The sequence below is a fragment of the Balaenoptera borealis genome (assembly GCF_965194805.1).
Source record: "Balaenoptera borealis genome assembly, chromosome: 15".
Classification (NCBI taxonomy): Eukaryota; Metazoa; Chordata; class Mammalia; order Artiodactyla; family Balaenopteridae; genus Balaenoptera; species Balaenoptera borealis.
Window position 1 is genome coordinate 52,324,414 of NC_138871.1, and position 21,123 is coordinate 52,345,536.

Consider the following 21,123-nt stretch of genomic DNA (forward strand, 5'->3'; position numbering starts at 1 on the left):
GATGGTTTAAGGATAAAGAGCGGCAGAAGAACTGTGAACAGGGGCCAGTCAGTCACGTAGCTTTGCAAAGGTTGCTGATGAGGGATGACAAAGATCTCAAGCCCAAGGCCACAGCAAGAGGGCAAGCCTGGCATTTGGAATCACCAGCGTCTGCTCCCCCCTTCTTCTCCTAGAGAGGCCGGGTGCTGGCAGGTCAGCCTCTCAGGGTGTGACTCATGTCTCCCTGCCTGGGATGCTGGCAGTCACCCTCAACCAACAGCCCGCCCTTGCAGGCCTGTTGGAGACAAGACTGCTCACCGCTTTTATTTATCCCCTCTTCCTCGACCACCTCTCCTCACCCCAACCCGTGACTAATGTGCTCCCACCGCCCCAGCAGGGCATGCTGGGAGGGCATCACCACCACTGCAATTATCTGGATCATTCAATCCCAAAAGAGTCTCCCCACTCTCCAGCATCAGTTTTGTTTTGAAACTGTGATTGTTTTGAACCCCAGTGATTCAGATGTGTGGTCTACGCAGTGAGAATGAATCTTCAGTCACTGGTTTCCTCTGGTTGTGAAGGTTAGCTCCGACTGGCCAGGAATTCCTGCATGTTACCTATTTCACCATGGGGAGTAACTCAGAACCCCAGAATTGGTATAAAGATTATTTTCAGCTGTAGACAGTTGAGATTCAACAGATGCAGAAAGAAGCCTTCTCAGAGCTTCCCCTATCTGACTAAAAGCAGAAATTTTGAGAAATCAGGACTGCCATAAATTCCCTCTTTGGGATGGGTCTGCTTCTAAGAGAGACACCAAGAGCAAATATACCATAATTTAACAATCTATTAACTCTCTCTGGGGGAGTTCTGGCCCTGAAGAAGAGGTAAAGTCTACTCGTACCTGTATTGACAAACATTATCACAGATTCTCTTATCTCCCCTTTATTCTCCTAAAAAGCCCATTTGTCTTTCCTAAAGAAGCCCATTTGTTCTCCCCATAAGAGCCTTTTCTCTCCCTTCCATTCTTCTACTAAATTAGGTATATAAACCCCCAATTCTAACCACCCTTTTGAGTTACTCAACACTGAGCACGTCCACACGTATGCATGATGCACGTAAATAAAACATTTTCTTCCTGTTAATGTCTGTTGTCATTTTAATTAACAGCCTCTGGAAACTGAACCTATAAGGGTAGAGGAAAAGTTTTTCCTTCACTACATCACCATCCTCTCCTACCTCAGAAACATGGTTATTTTACAGCTAATGGGATTTCAGAAATGAGTTCATCCAGTGATACACATAAGAAGCATCAACAACATCTTTTAAAACTCAGACGGGTCCAGGCCGCAGAGATACCCACCAGGAAGACTAGTACTAGATGTAAGTGCCCACTCACGTGCCTCACTTCCTCTCCCGCACACAGAAGGGCCTAACTCCCTGGACAGACATTCAAGGCTCTCTGAGTCTGTCCAACACCCTCCAGACCTGCCACCTATGTCCCTGAGCTCTCCTTTCAGCTTTTTGGTCAGACTGTTACTCCAGCCTGACATGCCCTCACCACTCCTCATGTCTCCTCCTCTTGGAAGCATCTCCATTTCCCACCCTGGTTCCCAGACTAGTTTACAGTGAGCCCTTCCTCCACCAAACCTTCTCTGCCTGCACCCAGGGCCAGTCGTGCCTGCCCGAGAGCTCGCACGGCACTGTGACGTTGACTTTGGGATTTAACAGGCTGTGGATTTGTCTATTTATTTTGGAATCTCCAGGAGGGCAGGGGCTCTTGCCCACAGAGGGTGCTGAATAAATGTGAGGCTGTGAGTTGACACTGCACCAGCTTCTCCCCGTGGACCACCCTCAGGGGAAACACACTGCACCTTCGGATGTTTGCTTTGGGAACTTTCCCACCTGAGCTCCTTTACAGATTAAACTGACATTTTCCATTTGTGTAAACATTCACAACAAGACAGAAAGGCCAGCCTGCTCTCCAAACAGACCAGAGAGGAACAGGGACTGGGTAAGTGCTGGGGGTCAGAGGAGGGGACCGTCCTGCACCCGGGATGACCAAGAGTATGTAGGAAGCATATAAGAGGTAGTAAAAAAGGACTACTGGTGTCAGCCAACAGCACAGGAAACATCAAAGTTGTGATTTAAAAAAAACTCAGGGAGCCAATTCGGAGCCCAGCTTCTTCCTTCTGCCAGTTTCATCTGCAAGGACACAGCTGGCTGGAGACAGGTGGGGTTGCCAAGTGTGGACACCGGGAGGGCGGACACTGGCCTGCCGGCCCCTGCCATCTCCTGCACACTAGAAAGGGCACTGCCCACCCAGCGAGGCTGCCCAGCTGGGAGGGCAGTCCTTGCCATCTGCCCACTCCCTAGGGGCACACGTACCTCCTTGCTGGTGCAGGGTTCAGCCCAGAGACCAGTCCTGCCGAGGTCTCTCTCACCAGGAGAGTAGGTGAGGCGGTGGCTGGGATCTGTAGCAGCTGCTGGCAACTCGGGGGTATGGGACAGGCAGCTCCCTGTAGGGACCTACAATCCAAAGTAAAGCAGCCATGACCAGGAGTTCAGGCAGCCCCAGGTGGACGATGGGGAGCAGCTGCGTGTTCACAACTACCTGTCTTCCACTCTCCTCACTGCTACAGTCAGCACAACTTACCTCTCTTTAAAACCCTGCCCTTTGCCTCAGGGCAGGCCCCTTTCCTTCTCCCCTGCTCCATCTCCCCGCCTCCCCTGACATACTTGTTTCCCCCTCACCCCTTGCACTGAATTTCTTTCAGTCCCCTATACAATCATTTCTGGGGCTCAGTGACTTTGCCCTTATTATTCCCTCTATTAGCAGTACCCTTTCCCTGATGTCTGGCAAACTCCTATGCATGCCTCAAGACTCAGCTTAAATGTTACCTCTTTGGTGAAGCACTTCCCGACTCCACTATGCACTGTCTTGTCACTATTATGGTACTTATTGCATTGTTTGGTAACTGTTTACATCTGTCTTGTTCCCTCTCACATCTAAATAATGAGGTCCTTGAAGCTAGGGGTTATTTCTTTAAATCCACTATGTACCACAGTGTCTAGTACATAGAGGTTGTCAAGAAATACTTGTTGAATGAATGAATAAATGTAAATTCTGCTTTCATCCTTCTATTCCCTGCTTCATGACCTTCAACGGTGCCCTCTTATCTGGAGACTAAATTCCTAGCGATTGAACTCACACACTTTCCATACACATCATGAAGTAATTACTCCCATGTTTGGCATTGTACAGAAACACAAAAATGCAAAAGTGTCTCCACCCTGAGTTCCAAGGAGTAAGAAAAGAGCCCAGATGAAACAATGAGGAAGGCAGTGGATGCCACTGGGACATTCCAGATGAAGTGAGCATTGCATCCAGCAGGGATGGATCCAAGACGGTCTCCTGGGGCATCAGGACACATGCGAGTAAGCCTCAAAGGGTAGGTAGATTTTATTTTATTTTAAAAATATTTATTTATTTTTGTCATACCTGGTCTTAGTTGTGGCATGAAGACTCTTAGTTGCAGCATGCAGACTCTTAGTTGCAGCATGCAAACTTAGTTGTGGCATGCATGCAGGATCTAGTTCCCTGACCAGGGATCAAACCCGGGCCCCCTGCACTGGGAGCACGGAGTCTTACCCACTGGACCACCAGGGAAGTCCCGGGTAGGTAGAGTTTAACAGTTAGACATGGGCTGGGGGGCATGAGGGCCTGGGAAAAGGGCATTCCTTGTCCCACAGGCAAAAGTATTTAGGATACATTTGGGGGCTGTCTGGCTGAAGCAAAGGCCACGTGGAGGGAACAGGGCTTGTTCAGGGCATGGCTCTCATCAGCCCATCACGTGGGCTCCAGAAGGACTCATTCAGGGCTAGCTGCCCTCAGGGCTCCTGGGGGGCAGGTATTATCAGCACTCCAGCTGTCGCAGCCCCAGCAGGGGGCGAGGGAAAGGAGCAAGGTGGGAATGTTTTAGAGTTTCCTCACCTCTCCAACATTTCCTAAAGTCCATACCTAGTAGGAGCTTGGACCAAAGGGGCATCTCAATCCACCAGCCTCCAGCAAGGTAACCCACAGAACCTCTCCCACCCTCTCTCTCCTCAGTAGATGGGGACCTCTCTACCACAACATGCACAGATATTTCTTAGGCACTGTCTACTCGAAATGTAGCACGTGAAACACGGTGGGAAATAACCAAGGATAGTAGACACAGACCTCTAGTAATTAACCACATACAGGAGAAAGCACCCACAGAGCCAGGCCAAGCCAGGGAGTGGTGAGTATCAGGTGAAGACAGGAAGCAACCAATCTCAACTTTTCAGGGAGACCATATAAATTATTGTCCAGACCAGGCAAGCAAAAGGGGGAGCTATTAATAAATACGCTACAACATAGGCATGAGCAGGGACCATCCCAGGCCAACCATGATGGTGGTCATCCTACCCATTTGATTCTTAGGATTCCAAAATTTCCATCTCCAGACCTGTCCTTGGTCCTGAGCTCAAGACCTATAGTCAGTTGCCTGCTGGGCAATTCCATCTGGATATCCCACAGGCTACTCAACCACAATGTACCCAAACGGAAGTCAGCAGTTCCCCTCCTCCCCTACCCCTTACCACTGGCTTTTCCCCCTTCTGCGCTCCCCACCTAGAGAAGCAGCACTGATCTCTACTCACATGTTCCAAACCAGACCCTGGAGTTGTCCTGGATTGCTCCCTGCCTCACCAAACCCAGGCAGTCACCTCAAGAGCTATTGGTTCTCCTTCTGCCTGTACCTCTCAAGTCCATGTTCCTCATGGCAGCAGAGAGATCTTTTCTTTTTTTTTTTTTTTGGCCGCACTGCGCAGCACGCGGGATCTTAATTTCCTGACCAGGGATCGAACCCGTGCGCCTGCAGTGGAAGCACAGAGTCTTAACCACTGGACCACCAGAGAAGTTCCCAGAGAGATCTTTAAAATACACAAAACCTCAGTGGCTGCCCTTACACTTTGATACTTTTGGGTGGTAGGTGAGACCTTTTGGGTCCGTCCCCCCCGCCAGTGCTCATGTGTTCAGCTTTACCTCCACTTGCCATCCCACTCCCTGTCGGTCAGCTCTGTAGAAGCTCCATGCTGCCGCCCTCCAAGCCTTTGTTCATGCTGCTCTCTGCCTGGGGGGCCATTCTGCCTCTGGTTCTCCTCTGCCACCAGCTGGACTTCAGGTAGCACCAGCTGCACAAGCCACCTTGCTCATTAAGGACTGACCTTCCTGCTACTGCAGCCATTCATTCATTCACAGAAAACAGTGTCAGATGTTGGGGCGTTAGAAATGCATGTAACAACATACAGAGATAAAGCAAATGTGGCGAAAATGCAATCAATCAATCCATCTAGGTGAAGGACTTGGGGTGCTGATTGTACCATTCTTGCAACTTTTCTGTGGGCTTTAAGTTTTTCAAAATAGAAAACTAGGTAAAAAAATGAATAGAATATGGGCCTGAAGAGAAATTCATTCAAACCTAAGTTTACTGTGACCTGATTTGAGAGGGACCAGTATCCACTGAAATTCAGGCACAAGGTTTGCTGTTAAAGTTCTACATATATCAGTAAATTTGTTGTGTTTACATTTAAACATATACATGTTTAACTGGGGTGGGGGGAGATTAGAAGAAAAAACAGATAAGTGGACAAAAGAAAAGAAAATTATCCATAATCTCAGCACCCAGAAATAGCAATTATAACTATTTCAGAATATGCCTTCCTGGTAATTTTTGGGTGTAGATATATTTTTAGATACAAAATGGGTTATGCTACACACAGTTTTGTAACTCCTTCTTTTTACTCTGCAATATATTACAAATGACTTTTCATATTGATAAATACATTGGCATTTTAATAGCTACACTGCTTTCCATGGAATAGGTGCCATATAATTTATGTAACCCCATGATCTTTCCCCTACACACATGAGCACGAGCCCCAGCTTCCTGATCCTGACACCTCCCATGACTCTAACCCAAAGAGGGGGTCAAAGTCAATGCTGGCCCTTTGTTTAGGGAGGTGATACGTTGCTATTTGGGCTTCAAAGGAAAAAATGAGTACTGACAGATTAGAATTAACTGGGAAAAGCTCCTCGTCTCAAATGCCACGAGCATTTTAATAAGTAGAGTTCAATCTTCCTGGCAGCCCTGCTCAGGGCAGCCGATAGAACTTCAGGCCACGCCTGGCAAGGGTGAAAGGAGCTAAAAATAGACCCAGAACTAAGCGTCGAGACTTTTCTGGATTCATAGGCATAAAGGCTGCCCCAGAAGGACTTGCTGCACCAACATTTTCCAACTGCTGCGTGTCATGGTGCCTGAAATTCCTAAGGGTTATGGTTTTCTAAAAGGCTCCTGTTGGAAAGTAGGCAGCTGTTCTGTGAGGAGGGTGGAGTGAGTCCCCATCAGGACCCAGTGGAGAAAGTCAGGGCTTTGGAGTCAAACAGAGTGGGGGTCAAGTTCCAGTTTTGCCCCTCACCAGCTGTGTGACCTTGGGTCAAGTCCTCAACCTCTCTGAGTCTCTGTGTCCTCATCTACAACAAGGGGATAAAAGGCCACATCTGCCTGTTGTGAAGGTAGAATGGGATGGTACCTGGAACAGAGTTTAGGAGGCAAACAAATGCAGCTTATTGTTATTACTGAAGACTTGAATTTTTTCTCAGATTGGCCAGGTGCCATTTTAGGAGAGCTGAGTTTTCTCAGAGTGAGTGGTGAGCGTGAGAGAAGCGCATTAGAGTTCCCACGCATGATACACGGCCCAGGAGACAGGGCTGCACACCCAGGGCCACTGGGCACCCTTCAAGCAGGCTGGACGCATGCTGGAATGGCACAGGGACCCCTCACTCTTTGCCACACCTACAGCACTCACAAATTTAACATTCAGGACATCGAGTATCCTCCAGTTGATTCTGAAGATTCGTGACCTGTGATAATTTCTGTTTGGCTGAGGCATTCATTTGGACCACATGGACTCAGGGAGCAAACGTGTCTTGTAGATTTCCCAGGAGTGGCCCCTAATGAGGCTTTGCAGCAGACATGACCCCAGCCCCTGACCCCAGGCCTGACCTCTGCCGAGATCCCAGTGGGGCTTGTCGCGCGGGACCCACTCACCCTGATTGTGATCGCACCACATCTAGGGCCTCTGGGAGTGGAGCAATGAGTGGGACAGACTTGGGGAGGATGACTGATGGATGGGTCATACTGGCACCATTGACTGGCAGGGCACAGACAATGTCACTGCTCTTTAAATGGGCGCTCTGGACTGAGGTGGCTTTCACCTCTGTCTTTGTTTCCTAGGGCTGCTGCAACAAAGCACCACAAACTGGGTGGCAGAAAACAACCAAGATGCACTGTCTCACAGCTGTGGAGGCCAGAAGTCTGAAACCAAGGTATTGACTGGGTCCTGCTCTCTCGGAAACCTGTCGGGGAGAATCCTTCCTTCCTCTTCTAGCTCCTGGGGTTTGCGGGCAGCCCTCGGCATTCCTTGGCTTGCAGATGCATCACTCCAGTCTCTGCCTCCATTGTCACATGAGGGTCTTCTGCCCGAGTGGCTCTGTCCTCTTCTTATAAGGACACAGGTCATATTGGATCAGGGGCCCACCCTACTCCAGTCTGACCTCATCTGAACTCATCACATCAGCAACAACCCTGTTTCCAAATAAGGTCACGTTCTGAGGTACTGGGGGTTAGGCCTTCAACATATCATTTTGGGGGGACACAAGTGAACCCATAATGACCTGTAAACCCATCTTGAGATGAGCATTCTCTCTTCAGTGCCTCAGCCCAGCTCAGAGCAACGTCAAACATCCTGTCCGCAGACAGGAGGAGAGTGCTCAGGACAGGCCCTGGTGAACTCTGGCCCGTGCCCTGCACCTGTGTCAGAGGCACATCGGAGGCGGGGGATGGAAAACAGACCCACTGAGATGGTGTAGACGGACGCGTCGCCTTCCCTTCTCAGTGATCGTCGTGACTCAAGTCCTCCTTGTGTCCTGTAGTGCACCCAGGGTGCCAGGGGGCCCCAAAGTCCCGGGCTCTGCCTTCTGGACACTTAACAGCCCCTGTAAAACAGGGAGTGAAGAAACAGAACAGAGAGACGTGTCCCCCCGTCCCCTCCTGCTGGCTCAGATCATTACAGCCCAGGCAGGATATGTGGCCAGAGGAATGGCTTGAAGGGGTCTAAGACCCCACTTCCTGCCCCTGGGACACCCAGCTACCCCTGGGGGCCTGCCAGGGCAAGAGGCAGGCAGGGACTTCCTGATCCAGTCGCTCAGATAAATTTGAAAGGGGAAAGTGATGACAAAGCCCTTTGCACATTTCTTAATACATTTTAAAATCCTTAACAAAACAAACCTCAGGGCCTGAATAAATTGGCTCCCAGACGCTGGCCAAGGAACAAGCTGCTTGGAAAGAGTGGGGAGTTGGAGAGGGGATGGGTCAGTGAAAGGGGTGAACAAACAGCCTGTCCCCGCACCCAGCGCCAGGCAGCTTCCTAATGAGGTGCCTCTGTGGACAGTCTGGGAACCCAGAGCTCCCAGATCCCCCAGGCAGGCAGCGGGGGGCCTCCCTCCTCACCGCTCTGGTCCCCTTCTCCAGAAGCAGCACCGGGACAAAGGCTATCGGCAAATCCCCCCTGACGCCCCCTGAGAGGGAGCAGGACAACGGCTCAAGCCTGGCCTCCCACCTCACCTGCCCAGGAAGAGGCCGGCCTTGAAATCCCCCCAGGGACGTGGGTCATCTCAGAGGCCACAGGGCAGCCGCTGGCACAGGCTGTTGGGAGCAGAGCTGGAGGAGGCCCTTGCCAAACCTCTCCAGGCTACAGTCTACCCTGTGGCGAATGACACCGGAGGGGTCAGGTCGGAATCTCCCTCCTGGTGGCAACGACCTCTCAAGGCTTTTTCCTCTCACTGATCTTCCCAACTCAGCAGTGTCTTCTCTAACAGGCTTGGGGTGAGGGTGAGTCCTCTTTCTCTGAGGGCACCGTCCTCTGTGACTGACCCCAGCAGCGGTCAGACTAGTCTGGCTTTGTGTCTCCCGCTTCAGCCCCTGGTCTGCCCACTGGACACCAAGTGGGGACGCTTGATATGGACCCTGCAGCTCGGGGAGAAGGCAGGGCTGAAGATAGAAACGCCAGAGTTTGGGGGGTAGGATTTACAGACCAAGAAGTTCCTATCTAAGGTTTGGCCTCAGATAGGAACAGGGACGTGTCTTCCGTTGTGACAGGAGGAAGGGGCAGGTGGGCAATGGAGTGACTGGGAAGAGGTCAGTGAAGGAGTTTCCCCCTAATGGTTTGTTTTCTCCAGGAAGGATGAGGTGGAGAGGGAACATGGGCGTGAGGGCAGGCAGGACAGGGCTCCCCTAGGAAGCCGTGTGACGATGGCTTGCTGGTGTCCAGTGCACACGTGAGGTTTGGCGTCATAAAGAGAAAGAGGCCACGCAGCCCAGATACAAGCTCTTCTACAGCAGCTCTCAGCTTCTCCAGCACAGCGGGGAGGAGCTGGGGTTTAACAGAGGGGGAGGGAGGCAAGGAAGTTGAGGGTAATTGCAACAAAGGCTTGATAAGATGGACCAGGGACTCTAAGCTGGGTAAGGGAGTGTGTGGAGAATGGCAGGGTCAGCATGATGCCACCCTGGGCTCCAGGCCTATTGACAAGACTTCTTGGGACCACTGAGGACAGCGTGCCCCATCCAGGTGCAATAAACCAGTTCCTGGGGCTTCCCTGGTGGTGCAGTGGTTGAGAATCTGCCTGCCAATGCAGGGGACACGGGTTCAAGCCCTGGTCTGGGAAGATCCCACATGCCGCGGAGCAGCTAGGCCCGTGAGCCACAACTACTGAGCCTGGGCATCTGGATCCCGTGCTCCGCAACAAGAGAGGCCGCGATGGTGAGAGGCCCGCACACCGCGATGAAGAGTGGTCCCCACTTGCCACAACTGGAGAAGGCCCTCGTACAGAGGCGAAGACCCAACACAGCCAAAAATAAATAAATAAATTAATTTTTTAAAAAAATAAATAAATAAACCAGTTCCTCATCTGAGCACAGTCAAGCCCGTCCTCCGTGTTCCCCATCCTGGGATGAGGAGGGGACAGGTGAAAGCGGGCAATCACGTGTGTCATGATCAAAAGGAAGGTATTGTACAAGTTATCTGTGGCTAATAATGACAAAGTGAAGCTTGGGAATGATTTTCTTTTTATTGAGCCTATTGAAGGTTATCTCTATCAGGTCACTTTATCTCACTTACACCGGGCTAAACTTTTTCAGAGAAATGCCTAGAGTTACACCAGCATTGTAGATAGTGGGCAAAATCAACAGTGTAGCTTTTTATGCTGACCCATGGTGAGCAGCATCTCAAGCAGCCACAGGGGCTTTCCTCCTTGTGAATGGCAATGCTTTATGGATCTCTGTGCCCAGTAAACGGCTCACGTTTGCTATTCCAGCTGCAGACCTTTGTGGCACATGGAGTTGGGGCCACGAAAATTCATATTCAGAGGTTGCCATGGAGACCCCTGGACGTCCACCATCATCTCTTTTCCTCTTCTTCCAGAGTAGGAGCTACAGCCTGGAGCGGCTTGCCAGCTCACGCTGCTTGCCAGCCTCCCTGCGGGAGTGCACAGCCACGTGACTGAGTTTGAGAAACTTGTGTGCGTGATGTGTGCCACATCCCTGCCAGTGTCATTGGCAAACTGGGCCTCCTCTACATTCTCTTTCCAATTTCCACAAACTGGAGCACAGAGGAACCTGCAGCCTGGCTTCAGCCAAGGGCAAAGCCGAAGGGATGGCAAAGAAATGAGATGAAGAGAACCTGGGCCTCTGAGCACGGCCAAGCCACCCACCAACCAGGAAATCTCTCTTCAGACTGTGTCTTAGGTCAGCTCACTTGGAACAGACGGTCCCGGAGGTGTACTAGGCTACACCACTCAGGAACGGCACCAGCCAGGTGCAAGAGCAGAAGTTGAATTGCAGTGAAGTTGGACGAGGGTCCTCAGCTGGTCCAGCGGGGAGCTCTGGATCTAGGATGGTCCTTCAGAGTTGTCCCAGATGGAGACAAAGGGGTGGGACCTTCGTTCTCCATATCTACCAGTCTTTTTGGGATGCAGGCTGCCTGCGCAAGGGCCATAACTTGGGTGAGGCAGCTCCTTTCGCCAAGGGCAATTCTCAGAGATGGACTCAGCTATGAGCCCTCAACAACTCCCCACCCCAGCCCCCCAGCACTGGGGAGGTGGTACCTCAGTCTTAAAGGCGGGATCTGGGTGCTGCCCTACAATATCCACTGCAGATTGTCACTAAGGGAGAAACTTCTATGTTCCTTAAGCCATGGCTTTATTGTTGGGTCTCTATTACAGCAGTCTCTCCTCACCCCCATCTACTAAAGCTCTCTGCTTGTTTACAAGTGCACATCCTGCCCTCAGCCAGAGAGGAACTCCCTGAGACACACACTAGGTCAGTGGTTTGCAAGGTGTGGTTCCCAGACCAGCATCACCCAGAAATTGTTTTAGCTGCAGATGTCATGTTTCATTCCAGACCTACTGAGTCAGGAACTCTGGGGATGGGGCCCAGCCATCTGTGTTTCAACAAGCTCCCTAATGCACATTGCAGATTTGAGAACCACTGCTCTAGGATTTCTTCCTTTAGACTCAGAGCACTAACCACCATGTAGAGCACACGGTGGCCTGGAATAGTCATTCCTTGAAGTCCTGGGGCTGTGCATTAAGGTGTCTGGGTCCCCACCCTTCCCCTCTGAGCTGGGGAAGGAGTGGGGGGCAGAGAGATCCTCACAGCTTTGGGGCCAGACTGATCTGGTTTCCAGTCCCAGCTGTGTCGGCTACTGGCTGACTGACCTTAGACAAATGGCTTGCTGGGCCTCAATTTCCTCATCTATACAATGGGGATAAGACCCATCCTGCCTAATTATTGTGAGACCAACAAGAGAGAACAACCTTAGTGTCTAACAGTGCCTGGCTTCTGGCACTCAGTCCATAACTGTTAGCTCCGGGCCTTCAGTATCCTCCAGGGCCCACCTGCTTTGTTCCAATAAAGATTTCCAAGAGTAGGTCTAGAGCTCATTCACAGGGGAAGGTAAATTACCAGTGACTAAAGTACTGTGACCCTCCCAGGGGAATTTGCATTTTAGCTGCAGTCCAAGGATCAAATTACAACTTTATTTTTATTTTTATTTTTTTTAATAATGGGTGGTGAGGAGGGGAGGCTTCCTTCCCAGCTCCTGAAATCACACTCCCTCGGGGCTCTCCTGGTATCCCTGGACTCATCCCTGATATGTCTGGACTCCTGGTATCCCTCCCTCAAAGGCCTTTGACCTTGAGGAGGCTCCATTCTAAGAAAAGTGCCTGTTTTTACAGACAGCTGAGCAAAACAGCTGGGCTTCAAGTGGTGACGCTTGGAGTTGTCAAAGGAGCCCCAAGCGTCCCATTTGGATCAGAGTGCAGATCCTCTCCAGACCTGCTTCTTTCATTTGAAAGTTGAAAATCATCCCCAAGACATCTCATGGCCCAGATCTCAGGGTTCTCCAAGTTCAGCCTGACCCAAAGAGAAAGTAAGGAATTTCAGGGACACCAGGGAGATCTCCTGCCCCTAAAAACCCTCTCCAACCTGCTAGTCAGGAGCTGATAGCCCTTAACCCAGGGCCAAAACCGCCCACTCTGCAGTAGGAGAGCAGACACCTGAAGAAGGGCCAAGCAGCTGCCATTTGTATCAAAGATGAAGTGACTGACAGCAAGCCTCTCCTGAGAGCTCGTCATGGTAGGTGGAAGCTCTGGGCAGCTGAAGAGGGATTGTGGTCAGCTCAAACCAGCCACAGATTCCAGTTCACTGATCACACTCAACTCAGCATGAGGCTGGCATTTCATCCCAACTCTTGCTTTTCCCTGAGGTCTTCATTAATTCTGCAAGCTAACTTTCTGCATTCTGTGTCAGTGGCCAGTTACAGGAGGAATCCATTCCTGTCACTGTATCCACCATCCGTCCCCCTCCACAGCCCTGCTCTGAGAAGCTGCATGTTTGAGAGGTTCAAAGGGTGCATCGGGGGAGTCAGGCCTTGCAACGTCTGTCTCCAGGGCAACCCAGTGGTCAGGAGGGATCACTCAACTCTATTGTGTCTTCCAGGTCCTGCAGAGATCTTGTGCCACGTCCCGAAACAGGGAACCTTGTGCTGAGTCAGTACCAGTTATGACCGTTGATATTAGGACAGAGAGTTCTGGAACTCCCCAAGCTCTTTCCCACACATCTCATCTGTCCTCCACCTCACCCCTGTGAGGAAGGGAAGGCAGGCTTAGGCAGGAAGCAGGCTCAGAGAGGCTAAGGGATTTGCCCCAGGTACACAGCTAGTGAAGGGTGAGTTGGGGCTAGTTTCTAAGTCCCCAATCTCCAAATCTGGGGCATTTCCCATTGCTGAAGGAAAAGTCCCAGCAGCAAAGCCTAGAGCAGGTCTGCTCATTCCCATGCCATCCACCAAAGAGGAAGAGGAAAGAGGGAGGTCTGGGCAGAACACCACCCTGGAATCCATGGGAAGAGCCTGCTGTATTTATTTCCCCAGAGCTGGTAATTATCCTTCTCCTTCAGTGCTGCCCAGACATGTGTTCTGAGATCTTATAATGGCTTTCTCTTGTGGTTGGGGATAGCACCTTACTTTTCCAAGGAGACAGAGGCCTGGGATTAGATGAGTGAAGACACTTTGTGTATTAAAACTTTCCTCCATTAAAGACTCCAAGATGGATCAGGATGAGAGAGTCTTGATTTAGAAGAGCAAAGTAGACAGAATCTAGCCTCGGAGGTCACAGCCACAGGCCTGGGACCTTAGAGAGCTGGGAACTCATGGTCTCTAGAGATACGACTGAATGTTTACATGAGGTCATGTGCGTGCCACCGCCCTGCTACAGTCCTTCTGGAAGGGAGTGCGGGCATGGCTCGCCTGGTGGACTGCCCAGTGCAAGTGCAGCCGATCCCTGAATGTTCCTGCCAAAATTGGTGTCTCTTCAGACCAGTCTAGTCAGTTGCCTTGAGGCAACGGAGGTAGCTTGGCAGGCTCTTCTCCCCGCAATGTCAGAACTGGAGCCAGGCTGACTCCTTCAGAGACTGCTTTACGGAGCAAAGGATGTCTGCTCTGTCTGGAAATGGGATCTCACATGCCCCATGCTTCCCTGGGACCCCTGGGACCCTCAGTGAACCTTCCTCCTTTACTCTGAGCGTTCCCAGAGATACACTGTGGTGGTGAGAGGGGTCTAAGCACCTGTGATGTTTTGACAGTAAGAGAAAAACTTCTAGGTTTGATGTAACACAAAAAAAACCCCTTCTTATCTTAGAGAGGAAAAGGCTACTCCGTGACACAGTCCTAACAGATACATTAAACGGTTTTCCTGGCATTAGCAGATGACAAGTATGTCCCGTAGCTATTTCATGCCCACTTCCCATGAACATGTTTGCTCATCCTTAGAGCAAAGATCTTTCTTGTTGTTTTCTCAGAGAAGCTACTTCACCATAACCCAAACACTACAGTCATAGCGGCCTGATAAAGATCTTTAAATATATTTTGGTAATGAAAAGATGCTCAACGTTGCTAACCATTAGAGAAATGCAAATCAAAACTACAGTGAGGTACCACCTCACTCTGGTCAGAATGGCCATCACCAAAAAGTCCACAAATAACAAATGTTAGAGAGGGTGTGGAGAAAAGGGAACCCTCCTACACTGTTGGTGGGAATGTAAATTGGTGCAGCCACTATGGAAAACAGTATGGAGGTTCCCTGAAAAAACTAAAAATAGAGTTACCATATGATCCAGCAATCCCACTCCTGGGCATATATCTGGACAAAACTATAATTCGAAAAGACACATGCACCCCTATGTTCACAGCAGCACTATTCACAATAGCCAAGACATGGAAACAACCTAAACGTCCATTGACAGATGAATGGATAAAGAAGATGTGGTATACATACACAATGGAATATTACTCAGCCATAAAAATGATTGAAATAATGCCATTTGCAGCAACATGGATAGACCTAGAGATTATCATACCAAGTGAAGTAAGTCAGAAAGAGAAAGACAAATACCATATGATATCACTTGTATGTGGAATCTAAAATATGACACAAAAGAACTTACTTATGAAAAGAAACAGACAGACATAGAAAACAAACTTATGGTTACCAAACGGGAAAGGGGGGGGCAGGGATAAATTAGGAGATTGAGATTAGCAAATACAAATTACTATGTATAAAATAGATAAAACAAGGTCCTGCTGTATAGCACAGGGAACTATATTCAATATTCTGTAATAAATCATAATGGAAAAGAATATGAAAAAGAATATGTACATATACATAAAACTGAATCACTTTGCTGTACACCAGACACTAACACAACATTGTAAAACAACTATACTTCAATAAAATAAAAAACAAACAAACATAAATATATTTTGGTAGCTATTATCCAAACCTTATTTAAGAACATGTTCAGTGGATAAGGGCTTCTTCATTTTGCACGCATACAGGACCATGTGTAAAAGCAAAATGGTTAATTTCCAGTCTCCGTTGGATTGAAACAAGTCATGGATGAATAACAGTGTGATTTAAGGAAGGGCCACTGGTCCATCCCTTGAGTGGTCAGAGACCAAAAGGATTTGAGACATGGATATGCCAGGTCAGGCCAACTCTTGGTTATAAATGAGCCTCTAGCTGATCTTGGCTTCACATTTTTTTTTTGTCACTTAATGTGTCCTGAAAAACTGAGATGCCTGTGACCGCATGAGACAAGGAATAAGAATATAATTCACCTTGACTTCTGAGTTATCAGTATTTTATTTTCCTGGAACAGACACTGTTGATGTGTTCCCAGAGCTCCTAGACCTCCCCTTGATCGTTTCTGTGCACCTCCTCCCCAACTTCCATAGGCCTACACCAGTGGCTACCTTAGAAGACAGCCCTTTGGTCACTATTATTCCCAGCTGAAAGCACCTGGGAGCTTGTATGCCCTGGGATAGCCCGTAGCCAAGGACAGACTCCTGCAGAAATAGGGCAGATTGTAGTTTCCCAAAATGGCCACAGCAACATCTCTGGTCCTACATGTTCTTCCAGAACCTTACTGCTGCCCCACCAAGAGCTGGAGACTACCCCCCCTCCCTTTGAAATCGGGTGGGCCTTTGTGACTACCTCAACACAGAATGTGGTGAAAGTGACGCTGTATGATTCATGAGGCTAGGCTATGAAAGGCAATATTGCTTCCATCTGCCTCTCCCTCTCTAGACACGTGGCCTTGGAACTCAGCCACCATGTTGTGAGGAGCCCAGGCCACGTGGGGAAGGTATGGATGGATTTGTTGGTCTCAGCCTAACTGCAGCTGGGATGGATCGCCAGACATTTGGGTGAGTAAGCCTCCAAAAGATGCCAGGCCCCAGCCTTCCAGCTGCTTCAGCTGAACGGAATGAAAAAAGAGATGAGCTATTCCCACCAAGTCCTGCCCCAAATTGAAGATTCATGAGAAAAATGAGTGTTGTTGTTATTTTAAGGTACCACATTTGGGGATGGTTTCCTGTGCAGCAATAGATACCTGATACAGATTGAGGGACCTGGAAGTAGGATGCTACCATAATACAGCCCCCAAATGGGCCATTGGGACTGGGTGCCAGGTGGAGGCTAAAGGGACCTTGAGGAAACAACCACTGAAAACCTAAAGGGCTTCAAAGGGACTGTCCAGACAAGCTGGGTAGCTGTGGAGATCCACAGCAATATTTCTGTTCCCACAGGCCCTTCCAGAATCACACCACTCCCCACGAAGAAGTGGCACTTTATCTCTCTTCCCTTTGAAATTGGGCAGGCCCCAATTTTGCCTGACTGAAGAGAGCAAAATTATGACTGTCATTGTTTTAATCCACTGTGTGGGAGGGGCAGGGAAAGATGGACTCAAGGGGCTAATCTATCAGTTACTCTAGACAAACACTTTAAAAACCAAATATACAGAGATTATTCCTAAACTTAATAATAAAAAAACTAACAATGCCAGGATTTTTATTTAGTTTTTCATGTTCATACTTAATTCTAAGCCTTCTCTGGGTGAAAAACTCTAACTTGCTAAGGGAACAATAATTTTATCATTTCAAGGGAATCAGGGTTACCATTCTAAGCAAATTGGGGTGACTTTCTTGCTAGGCCAGAGTTACCCATCCATACACTACATTTTCGGTTGGGGCATGAGATCTGGAGCAATAGACACATAAGGACATTTTTCTCATGACAACAGGGACAATTTGAGCCCAATTATATTGTAGCTCTGCTTAAACTTGGCGATTCCCAGTCCACTCCCTCCAAATGGGGTGGTCTCACAGCCTGCGCCCTGGATGACACCTTCCCTAATTATCAAGGTTGGTCTGAGTTTGCAAACCTCACCTCGCCCTCCTCCCACCCCCATTCCTTCTGCACTCCATTGGAACTTGTCTCTTGACTGCTTAATGCTATTCTGAATTCTTTTCATGCTCTTCCAGTCTGGCAGGGCCACGCCTCTTTTTTTTTTTTTTTTTTTAATATATTTATTTATTTATTTATTTTTAGCTGTGTTGGGTCTTCGTTTCTGTGCGAGGGCTTTCTCTAGTTGAGGCGAGCGGGGGCCACTCTTCATTGCTGTGCGCGGGCCTCTCACTATCGCGGCCTCTCTTGCTGCAGAGCACAGGCTCAGTAGTTGTGGCTCATGGGCCCAGTTGCTCCACGGCATGTGGGACCTTCCCAGACCAGGGCTCGAACCCGTGTCCCCTGCATTGGCAGGCAGATTCTCAACCACTGCGCCACCAGGGAAGCCCAGGGCCACGCCTCTTGAATGTATTTAAGTCCAGCTGGATTCTGAGCATCCCTCCTATCTTTGTCGGTCTCCCTTTGAGGCCATTTCAACGACAGACACAAAGATGATCCTTGGAGCATCATTTCTAACAGCCTAACGACTGGAAACAAATGAAATGCCCAGTAAAGAAACTGTTGAATCTCAGTTAGGTCACACTCGGGGTAAGACAGCAAGAGGGGAAATACACTAGCAGCCCGGCCAGGCCTAGGAAAACCTTTACAACAGGCTGGGGCACGGGAGACCTCAGCCACATACAGCACTTGGGATCCATAACCCACGCACCACCTTAAACCAACACCAGTGCTGACTGCATGAAGCAAAGTCTTACAGCTCCCCAAGAGAGGGGAAAAGCAGTGTGTCTGTTCACTGCATACCTGCTTCCAGGTACACAGAGGCACGTGGGACGTAGGAGAAGAACTTACCTCATACCCGCACCCAGAGCCGGAGATGCAGAAACCCAGCAACTAGAACAGGCCTGTGATCTCTGTCTCCCTCCCAGGGAAAGGCCGAATAAACTCATTCATACCGAGGGTTGGAGGTGGCTCTGGAATGTCTATGTAGGAAGGGCTTAGGGAGGGCAATCTGGTTGAAGAGGAAGCTGGCAGACTTGGGTGGAAGCTGTGTCAGCCTATCAAGTACGATGTTTTTATTTGTAAATGGAGATTACATCTCACCACTCTCGCAGCCAGCCGGGGGCAGGCACCGCCTCTATCAGAGACCAGCAGCAGTAAAGACCAGGAGCAGTAAAAAGAGTCTCTGTTAGAGACTCTACTCCATCCCAAAGACCCTCTACTGTGGGATTCAGGTGCCAGAGGTAGGGACAGGAAACTGGACTTGATGAGGGAGGTCCCTTGAGAGCAGAAAATCCCTTGTAACAAAATGTCATCTGGCTTAGTGAGCAGATATATTGGTAAGAGTGGCTGGGAATTGTTTTCCAGGTAGGAAAGCTGAAAGAGAAGATCATGCCTGGGCAGGCAGAGCTCTCCAGAAGGCCCCAGCGTTTATCACCTGCTCCTCCAAGTGCTGAGTCAGTAGAAGACCTCGGCGGTCATTTACTTGTGTATCTAGCCATGTCTGTACCAGCGCCAGCCCCAGACTTGGAATTAATCAGTCTTCGCCTCTGTCGTTGGTGCTTGTCGTGTGCGTGTTGAGGAATCACAAGCGAGGAGGAGGAAAATCCAAGCTGCTGGCGAGTGCTGCTTTCAGCTGCACACACAGGGCACACCCCAGTCCAGGGCTGACAACCTCGGAGAGGGTACAAGGACAGGGCATGGGGGAAGGTACTCACGCTTAATGCTGATGGCTTGACCTCAGAAGACTGAGCAGAGACCATGACTGGGGTCGTGGAGGCAGTCCCTGGCCGCGCCTGCTGGGCCCTTTGTGCCAGACGAGGTCAGACGCTCTGCTAGCTGCAGGCAGCTCAGCTAGCACTGGGTGTGCTCAGGCAGCCCAGCTCTGTGGCAGGTGCTGTGTGTTTGCGGTGGGAGTGGGGTCTGGGAGAAAAGCAAGAAGGCGGGGCTTCCTGAATTAGAGGAAGTGAGAGGCTGTGGGCCAGACTCAAAGCACTAGGGCAGGCAGGGGTGTGCATCTTCCTGGCCACTCGGGATCAGAAAACCTGGGCTCCAGGCTGTGTACCACCAGTCAGGGCTCATACCATTTTGATACAACTGTTCGACACATGATTTTAAACTACAACACAGATAATATGTCTCAAATGGCAGCATTTAAAGGAAAGGGCCCAGCAACAGGAAGCTAGGTGTGAAAGGCTGCAAATCATATGATTCCACTTTTATATAATGTTCAAAATAGACAGAAAGCAGATTAGCAGTTACGAAGGGCTGGGGGCAGGAGGTAAGAGAGAGTAACTGTTCAACAGGTACGGGATTTCCTTCAGGGTGATGAAATGTGTTGGAACTAAAGGGTGATGTGGGCTGCACAACTTTGGAAGTGTACTCAATGCCACTGAATTACCCACTGTCAAATGGTTAAAATAGTAAATTTTATGTTATGTGTACTTCATCACAATTTTTTAAAATATGGAAGGCCCCACTGATTTCCTGCATGGCTTGAAGGGAAAAAACTCTTGGCCTTCAATCCCCTTCCTCTGTAACATGAGGCTCTCAGGCCTGCCAGTCCTCCAGGGCTATAGGAGTCTGTGCGCAAGAGTAGAAAGGACACAGGCCGGGGCTCCAATCTCACCCACAACCCTCACTTGCTGTGGAACTTGGGCAAGTTACTTAGGCTCTCTCAATCTCCATGTCACCATCTGTAACTAGGGTTGTTGGGAGTCCAGACTTCTGATGTGTGAGTTTGAAAAAAAAAATTTGTTTTTTAAATCTATTTATTTATTTTTGGCTGCGTTGGGTTTTTGCTGCTATGCTCGGGCTTTCTCTAGCTGCGGCGAGCGGGGGCTACTCTGCGTTGCAGTGCGCAGGCTTCTCAACGCGGTGGCTTCTCTTGTTGCAGAGCACAGGCTCTAGGCACGCGGGCTTCAGTAGTTGTGGCACACGGGCTCTAGAGCACAGGCTCAGTAGTTGTGGCGCACGAGCTTAGTTGCTCCGCGGCATGTGGGATCTTCCCAGACCAGGGTTCGAATCTGTGTCACCTGCATTGGCAGGCAGATTCTTAACCACTGCGCCACCAGGGAAGCCAGAAAAAATTTTTATAAGAAAACAAACATTTATAAACCAAGCAAAAAATGTAAAAAAGTGTGTGTGACGTGTGTGTGGTGTCTGGCATAGATACCAGGGCTCTCATTAAATGGAAGCTCTTATTAATTATTATTAGTTAATAATTAAGTATTTTAAATAAAACTACTCAAAGTGAAAGCAAGTTGTAAAATAAAACCCCTAATTAAACCTGGAATTGTTAGTAGCATTTCATAGAAAAATGGGATTTGAATCAATCCACTTGAGATTTGGACAGGTAAGTGGGGAGGGGAAGGACAGGGCATAAATAAGCAAAGGCTTATAGATGGGAGCATCTGAGGCCAGTGAGAAGACTAGTGTGACTGGAACAAAGTATTTGGGGCATGTGGAGAAAGACCAGATGTTGGGCTTCCTTGAATACTAGGCCAGGAAGTTTGGACCTTATTCTGAAGGCACTGAGGAGTCATGGATAGTTCTTGAGCATCTGAGCAGTATGATGCTCAAGCAGTATGATGACTACAGTGACATAAGAGGATACATCTATCCCACCCCACGCAGAAATAATTTGGAGATGAGCAAGGAGACCAGCCTGGCTTTAACTTAGTACGAGGTTAAATGGATGGGGCATGAGC

At 49.3% G+C, this 21,123-nt stretch overlaps 1 protein-coding gene and 2 long non-coding RNA genes across 5 annotated transcripts in view; 2 read left to right on the forward strand and 1 right to left on the reverse strand.

Annotated features, from left to right (window-relative positions):
* LOC309612436 (uncharacterized protein) overlaps positions 1-20,325 on the reverse strand; it is a 111,090-nt gene extending 90,765 nt beyond the window's left edge. For 2 of the 3 annotated variants that reach the window (XM_082358339.1, XM_082358340.1), the window contains exons 1-2: positions 18,266-20,325; positions 2,365-2,505 (exon numbers count right to left, since the gene is read on the reverse strand). In XM_082358339.1, the coding sequence (XP_082214465.1) occupies positions 2,365-2,505; positions 18,266-18,363 (239 nt within the window). In that variant the 5' untranslated portion in view covers positions 18,364-20,325. Of the gene's footprint in view, positions 1-2,364; positions 2,506-3,549; positions 8,057-18,265 lie in introns of those variants that run through there. The other variant, XR_014235127.1, reaches the window with a different exon arrangement.
* The window catches only part of LOC309612530, a 52,464-nt gene that overhangs the window by 22,853 nt on the left and 8,488 nt on the right, over positions 1-21,123 (forward strand). The gene's annotated exons all lie outside the window — the stretch shown is intronic.
* LOC309612521 lies at positions 2,534-18,255 on the forward strand. Its single transcript, XR_014235243.1, has 3 exons — positions 2,534-3,428; positions 7,296-7,387; positions 10,540-18,255. It is a non-coding gene; the product is annotated as an uncharacterized lncRNA (long non-coding RNA).